Source organism: Triticum dicoccoides, chromosome 1A, assembly GCF_002162155.2.
Source record: "Triticum dicoccoides isolate Atlit2015 ecotype Zavitan chromosome 1A, WEW_v2.0, whole genome shotgun sequence".
Lineage (NCBI taxonomy): Eukaryota > Viridiplantae > Streptophyta > Magnoliopsida > Poales > Poaceae > Triticum > Triticum dicoccoides.
Window position 1 is genome coordinate 603,135,998 of NC_041380.1, and position 8,335 is coordinate 603,144,332.

Sequence of the window (8,335 nt, forward strand, 5' to 3'; positions counted from 1 at the left end):
GAGTGAATCTACATTCTAAATACTCCCTCCGTGCTCAAATATAAGTGTTTTCTAAAGATTCCAACAAGTGACTATATATGAAGCAAAATTATTGAATCTACGCTCTAAAATATGTCTACATACATGTATATATTGTAATCTATTTGAAATATCTAAAAGGACTTATATTTAGGAACGGAGAGAGCATAGATATAGTTTTTATCAAAGGAAAAAGATTTATATTTAGGAACGGAGGTAATAATAACTTATCTTTTTATTGATTGGTTTAAAATATGGAAGAAAAAAACTTACCTTCCGCCGGCCGATCTCGCGCCCATGTCCACTGGCCCATGTCCGTCGGATCGTCCTTTGATCCAACGGCCGACAGCACACCACACCCACGCGTACGGGTCTGCAACTCAGCTGCTGTTTCAGAAAAGTTTTCTGCAACTGAGAGCGTGTTTCAAAGCTCTGTGGTGGTTAGAGCCAGCAGCGGAGAGGCGGAGCGCCGTGCAGCTGGGATAGTGTCGGTGGCTGGGTGGTAGACGGCGGCTAGGCGACCGCGGCATACCAGCCGCTCTGGACGACGACAACGCGATCTGAGGTCACGGACGGCTGCACAAGCAGCAGGTGTGCATCCTTTCCACACTAGATCCACTGATTTTCCCCCCATTCCTGCAAGAGCGAAATTAAGGGAGGGATGTGATGGTGGGCGGTGGTGGTGATCCCCTATCACGTTGGTGGGCGGTGGTGGTGGTGCCTTGTCGCGTTGGTGGGCGGTGCTGGTTGTGCCCCGTCGCGTTGGTGTGCTTCCCCGCAGTGGCGTGCTTCTACAACGACAGGGGCAGTGGTAGTACTGCTATGTTGCGGTTGGCAGCGGCGCGCTCGACGCAGGCAACGACGACAGTGTTTTTGAATACTTTTTTGATGTAGCTTATCTTTTTATTGATTGGTTTAAAAAATTTCGCAAAAATGTTGCGAAACTTCTTTCACAATATCATCGTTTTTGCAAAAAGAAAGAAAGACAGAAAAAAAATTCTGCAACACTACATATGTTGCATAAAAACTTCTACAACACGACCTATGTTGAAAAAAATCCGCAACAAAACCTATGTTGCAAAAAAAAATCCGCAACACAACCTCTATGAAAATGTTGTTTCCGCAACAAGGTGGTTATAGCAGAGGTAGAAGAGCACGTTTAGCGACAAGATTGTGTTTTAATCTGATGGCTTGCGAGACAGTGGATCTTTTAAAAAGATCAGCCGGCCCACGCGTAGCAACCCCTTAATATAGTTTCTGCCAGAGAAAAAAAAAACAAAGATAGAGTTAACTACCAATTCGCGTTGTCCGCGGAGGCGGAAGGAAAGCGCACGAGCAACCCTAGCCGCCTGAGGGGAACTTCCCGATCCGCAACGTAAGCGGGACTTGTCATCCTAATCCCTAACCAATTGTTCGCGGCCGGCGACGATGTGGCCGGTTCGGTGCGCGGCGAGGAGTCTCGGTGGCTCCCTGCTCCAGCGAACGCGGGCGGCGGTCGCCGGGGAGGGACGCCGGCTCGTGCCAAGCACGTTCATGCGCCCGCGCCAGCTCTCCGGCGAGGTCTCCAGCGAGGTATCTTATCCAAAATTGACATGTTTAAACTTTCTCATGATTTATGGATCTCACGACATCAAGGATTACTTAACCTGACCTGAACCTGTACATGCTGACGTACTGCATGCTGCTTATCGTTTAAGCAAATTATTTTCCCGATCGATCTGAGAATGACCTGCACCTGCTCCAGCGATCGCAGGTACCGGAGCGACTCCTCCTCGAGACAGGCCGGATCATGCGCAACCGCCAGCTCGCCAGCGAGGTACGTCAACCAAAATTGACATCTTTTATCTCATGATTTATCTGCTGAAATCCAATAACTGAATTCAGTGCAATCGAAACAACAGCATGCTTGCTTAATCTGACTTGAAGCTGTACTAATAACAGGACAGGATGCAAATCATATCATTAAGCAACCTTAGTTTTCCTGGCTGATCTGACTTGAAGCATTATGACTTTTTGCTCATCCCTTTAGCAAACAATTAGTTCCAACTCATCTTCTGATCGATACATGCCAGTACAGTATGATGATTATTATTATTTTAGATGAAAGGGAGGAGCTCCCCGGCTCCCTTTTTATATAAAGAAGCCACAAACCCAAGTACCACAAAGCCTCCCGCATGAGGTAGTTCAAACGCAACACAACACAAGTAGAAACTACCAACATCTTTTTTAGGAAAAGGGGCTATCCCCCAAAAAGAGAAAGGAGCACAGTTTTACAGATCCAAGGGACATGAAACTTCCCAGCGCTAGTTCAGCTATAACAAGCTAGGATCAGGACCATCTTTTTAGCGACCGATTGGCGACAGGAGGCTCCCGAAGTCCAAGGTAGAGATCGGGCTGGGTGCTGCAGCAATTTCCATCCTTGGTGGTGCAACTTTCTCCATCACCTCCACGGCAGCCGGACGGGTTCCTTGATCAGTTGGAGGAGCTGGTTCTCGAAGTCTCTCATCCGCTGGAGCATATGTTCCTTGAAGATCACCCGCCATTTTCTGACGAGTTTTAAAGCCATCGACCAAATCTGTTTGACAGAGATCCAAGGCACAGCATTAAAGATCATGTTATTTCTATGTTTCCACAAAGCCCAAAGGATAGCAAAGCAAACAGTATTAACATGATCTAAGTTTTTGCCTGCTACCCAGAGTGAGGCAATGGACTCTAGATTAGCACCCAGAGGTCAATGGAGCGGGTCCGAAGCCACATACCAGATTTCTTTGGCCACCACACAATCAAAGAATAGGTGGGTAGCTGTTTCCTTACCGGCACAGAAGACACAATCTTCTGGCTTTTTCAGATTCCTCTTCAAGAGGTTATCTCTAGTCATTAGCTTATTGTAAAACAGGAGCCAGAGGAAGATATGTACCCTAGGAGGGATGATAATCCTCCAGACTGCTGGCAAGAAAACCGGCGTCACCCCCCTAAAATTAATAATTGCATATAGGGAGGTGGAGGAGTATTGCCCTGAGGATTCGTATTGCCAGACCAGCGAGTCACACTCATCAGTAAAGGCAATACTCTTAGCAATCTTCGTTAGCTCATACCACCTAATCATCATCCGTTCATCAAACGCTCTTCTAAAGGTCAGCTTAAGATCGTGCCCATCCCAGACTTGCTGGATAGTACAGCATTGTTCCCTACATATACAGAAGAGGTCCCAGAATTGGATGGCGAGGGGGGATGAGCCGAACCAAGAATCTGTTGGGATTAACCACGACGTGGTGCCCCTGTCCGGCACGGACTAGTAGCAGTCACCGAGTAGGTATAGGAATTCATGTACGAGTAGGTTACTTGCATGTACCGTGTAGGACTAGGATTAGCAAACCGAGTAGTATTGCTCACGTAGCTATCCTAGACTAGGATTAGCCTGTACCCTGTAACAACCAGACCGTGGATCTGATTTAAAGCAATAAAGTAGCAGGACCTCTTGCTATCAATCTAGACTAGTGTGCGTACGTGCATCTTGTGTTTCGGCCGGAATCAATCAACTAGATTGGAGGCTTAGCTTGTACGTGCACATCGCAGGCTACGGTGTCAATCGATCAAGAACGGTCGAGCCAGCTTGGGGCAGAAACCAAGACAGTCAGCGTCGCTTTGCTTCGTCGTCGTTCGTCGTCGGTCGTATCACCGTCGCCGGAAAGTACTCGGTGTCGGGTCTGGGCCAACAATTGGTGTCTAGAGCAAGGTTGATCTTCTAGTAACGGAGGATCATGGCGGACGACGAGAAGACCAAGCAGCTGGCGGAGTACTCCGGTGCGGCTAAAGTAATTGCTGCTCCGGCGAGTTCGTCGTATCCACGGTTTGATCGCGAGAACTTCGGGGTCTGGAAGGCCCTCATGGAGTGTGGTCTCCGCGCCAACGAGCTATGAGACGTGGTGGATCTCGGAGGCGACGCGTTTAAGAAGGAGGGAGCCGAGCACCGGAAGGATCGGCAGGCGGCGTCGGCGATTTACTCGGTGATGCCGATGGATGTCCTCCAGCACCTAATCGCCAAAGCAATGGCGAAGGAGGTGTGGGATACGCTGAAACTCATATTCGAGGGACACACCCGCGTCAAGCAAGCCAATCTCCAAACTCTCCTAAGGAACTACGAGACTTTGGTCATGGGCGACGATGAGTCCGTGGACGCGTTCGCTTCACGGGTGGCAACTCTCGTCAATCGGATTCGCGCGCTTGGAGAAAACCTCACTGAGACCTCGGTTGTCCGACGGTTCTTGCGCGCGGCCTCTCCCAGGTACCTGCAAATTGTCACAGCGATCGAGCAGTGCGTCGATCTTGCGACTCTCTCCATCGACGATCTTGTCGGACGGTACAAGGCGCATGATGAGCATATGCGGTGCAGTCTTGGGGACGGGAGGAACGCCGAGCTTGTGATGCTCACGAAGGCGCAGTGGATCGCCCTAGAAAAGCAAGGCGGATCCAGGAGCAGCAGCAAGAAGAAGGGGAAGCAGCGTTCGGTGAGAAAGAACTTCGCCAACTCGGACGACGACTCAAACGATGAGGCTGCACCACCACCGAGGAGAAAGTTTGACATCAGGAAAGTGAGGTGTTATAACTGTGGCCTCCTCGGTCACTTTAAGGCTGACTGCGAGGGAGCACCGAAGCAGAAGGCGCTCATGGCCCGTCAAGGAGATGATGGTGACATGATGTTGATGAGCGAACTCATGGACGAGAAGGATCCAGGTCTTCAACTGCCGGCTAAAGAAATTGTCGCGTTTGTTGAAGAAAAAGTTTGCTATCATGATCATGGTTCGGAAACTCGTGTCGTGTACGTGCACATCGCAGGCTACAGTGTCAATCGATCAAGAACTATCGAGCCAGCTTGGGGCAGAAACAAGACAGTCAGCGTCGCTTTGCTTCGTCGTCGTTCGTCGTCGGTCGTATCACCGTCGCCGGAAAGTACTCGGTGTCGGGTCTGGGCCAACAGAATCCTCCCAGAATCTGATTTGCTCTCCATTCCCCACCACCCACCTGGATCCCATTTTAACTGCTTTTGCAGCCCATACGACACCTTTCCAGAATTGTGAGGCCCCAACAGAGTCACCACAAAATATGTTAGGAACGTTGCTAAGGTATTTGTAATCGATGAGGTTTTTCCAAATTTCCCCCTCCCCAGCCATATATCTCTTAACCCACGAGCCTAACAAGCAAATATTTAGGTCATGGAGGTTTGGGATTCCCAAACCCCCAAACTCCTGCTTCATGCACACTAGTTGCCAGTTTGCCAAATGGATTTTCCTATGTACTTCATAGTCATTCCAGAGGCAATTAGCCATCTGAGAGTTGTGATGAGATCTAAGGCCCATTTGGGGAATTTAAAAAAGGAGAGCAGGTAAATAGGAATGCTGGACAGGCAGGTTTTAATCAAAACCACCCTCCCCTTATAGGAAAGGAGCTTCCCTCTCCACCCAGCAATCCTCTTGAGGATTTTATCCAGCAAAGGTTGGATATCTTCCCTCGTTAGTTTATCTACATGCAGAGGGACCCCTAGGTACTTGATAGGAAATTTGCCTATCGGGCAGCCAAAGATCTCGGCTAGGTTGGTTGTTTCCTCTATAGTGATGTTTATGGGGATCAATTCACTTTTATCAAAGTTAGTTCGCATCCTAGATACTTGTTCAAAGCAGGTCAAGACCCACTTCAAGTTAGCGGCCATGCGCGGATCGCTGTCAGCAAACATGATCGTATCATCTGCATACTGGAGGCTAATTAAACCCCCAGGGCAGCTATCGTAACACAGACCTCTAATCAGCCCCTCACCCGAGGCTTTAATCAGCATCTTAGTAAGAACGTCCACCACTAAATTGAAGAGTAAGGGGGACGCGGGATCACCTTGGTGCAACCCTTTTCCAGTGAGGAAGTAGTTACTCTCAAGGTTATTTAGCTTAACTCCTACGGATCCCCCACGGGTGATCTTGTTGATCCAGCCGATCCACTTCCTGCCAAACCCTCTTTTATGAAGGAGTTCCTCTAGGAAGTCTGGATCTACTTTGTCGAAAGCTTTCTCATAGTCTAGTTTTAGGACAATCCCATTTTCTCCAGTTTTAGACAAAGAATGGATGGCTTCATGGGCTACCACCACACTTTCTAGTATATATCTGCCCTTAATAAAGGCAGATTGATTGCTAGAAATCAGCTTGTCCGTGATGCTAGACAGCCTATTTGTAAGGACTTTAGTGAAAATTTAAAAATGCAATTCAATAAGCTAATTGGCCTAAATTTCTTCATAATCGTGGCATTAGGCACTTTTGGGATGAGGGTGAGCATGGAAAAATTTAATCTATAAATTTCCAGATTTCCTTCATAGAAATCTTTGAACATAGAGAGGATGTCATGCTTAATTAGCTTCCAAAATTTCTGGTAAAACTGAAACGGGATGCTGTCTGGGCCGGGGGCACCATCAGCATAGGAGTCAAAAACAGCCTTCTTGACTTCCTCTTCACTAAAAGGGGACTCTAGCATGCTATTATCTGCATCTGAGACACAGTGTTGCCTACCAAAGTAATCATCAGACAGGGCAAAACCTCCCCTGTCCTCTTTACTGAAAAGTTCTTTATAGTAGTTAGTAGCTAGAGCAAGCATATCCCCGTGATCAGATATGGGGCCATCAGGCCCCTCCAAGGAATGGACCAGTGTCTTCCTTCTTCTCTGATTGGCAACGGCTTGGAAATATGCAATATTTTTATCTCCCTCTACTATATCCCTATCCCTAGACCTTTGCCTAGCTTTGGTCTCTTCTTGAAGCCAGATTCTATTCATCTCCTCCCTAATTTCATGTAATCTAGCTAGCTCTATATTGGTTAGCTCAACAGTTTCAGCTTTAATATCTAGCGAATCATATTCCTCAATCAGATTATTCTTGAGCCTCCTGAGGTCTACCTCAAAGTTGGCACTCCAGCCTTTAGTGGCTTTCCTCAAGTTTCTCATTTTCTGCCAGGAATCTACTGAATCCTTCCCTACAACCGGGGTAGTCCAGGTCTTGACTACTATGCTAGGGAAATCTTTTTCCAACAACCACCACTTCTCAAACTTGTACCGAAAAAGGCTTTCGCCCCGCTTTATATATAAAGCACCAAACCACAAGCATCCAGTACAACCACACGCCATGCCAACGCAACACACGCACACACCCAGGACAGGATACATAGGCGCTGGGCGCAGCAACACCACTCCTAGCACTACCGCCCCGAAGAGATGAAACTACATATGACGAACCATGTGCTCCAAGGCGGCGCCTTCAGGAAGGATACGACGCCGGAGCGCCGCCACCGCCCGATCCAAGGATCAGAGTTTCCCCCGGAGCCGCATGATGGGCAATGAGAGCCGCGACGACGCCTTCAAGAAGGGAACGATCTTCGCCGCCGCCGGTTCGTCCGAAGATAGAGCAGGTTTTCACCTCGGCCAACATTCACCGCCACCGAACGCCACACCCCGGAAACCATGCCGCCCACACGACCATGGTGACCGGGCAGCACCAAGGCACGGGCTCTTCCCAAGAGCACCGCGCAACCACCACCAGGGCTGCCGCCCCAGCATCCAAGACCTCGACACCACCTCACACGAGACCCACCGCACCCGAAAGAAAGAGACGAGCGGACAGGTCCCACCTTTTGCGCCCCTGGGCAACCCCCAGCGTCGAGGCCCAATAGGTCGGCTAGAACTGGCATCCACCGACCCATCCTGCTGCCCCAAGCGCGAGACGAGCTCGGTCCTGCAGCAACGAGAGGGGGACGAGGTCAGTCCTGCTGCACCGCGCGCGAGACGAGCTCGGAACTGCTGCATCGTGCGTGAGACGAGCTCGGTCCTGCGGCATCGGGCGCGAGATGAGCAGTGGACCGCAGCTGGGAGAGGACCAGCCCTTTGATGGGAGTAGCACCCAGGCAACGAGGAGAGGGGGTGAAGGTCGAGACGGTCCGAACACAGACAAACCGACGCCGGAGAAGCCGGCCGTTGCCGCGGGCAGATCCGTCGAGCCACCGTGAAGCCGCCACGACACCGGTAGGCCACCACCGAGACCTACCCATGCCGCCGCCCACGGCCGGAGCAGCAGCCATGCCCGGCCGCTGCCCTACCCGCGTCGTTCGGGAAGCACCAAGCGCCGGAGCCGCCGGGCACGCACCACCAGAGCCAGGCGCCACTGGCCGGCCCCCAGAGCCAGATCCGGCCGGATCCGGCAAGAGACCGGTCGCGCGCCACCTCTCGAGACGGGAGCACCGCAGCCGCCACGCCGCGCGCAGAACGAGGGTCGCCGGGGCGCCGCCACCAG

At 50.5% G+C, this 8,335-nt stretch overlaps 1 protein-coding gene across 1 annotated transcript in view; it reads left to right on the plus strand.

The window, feature by feature from the left end:
• The first annotated feature begins 1,446 nt into the window (after positions 1-1,446).
• Positions 1,447-8,335, plus strand: part of LOC119357078 — an 8,572-nt gene continuing 1,683 nt past the window's right edge. Inside the window, exons 1-2 of the mRNA XM_037624065.1 lie at positions 1,447-1,590; positions 1,763-1,834. Of these exons, the coding sequence (XP_037479962.1) occupies positions 1,447-1,590; positions 1,763-1,834 (216 nt within the window). The remainder of the gene's footprint in view (positions 1,591-1,762; positions 1,835-8,335) is intronic.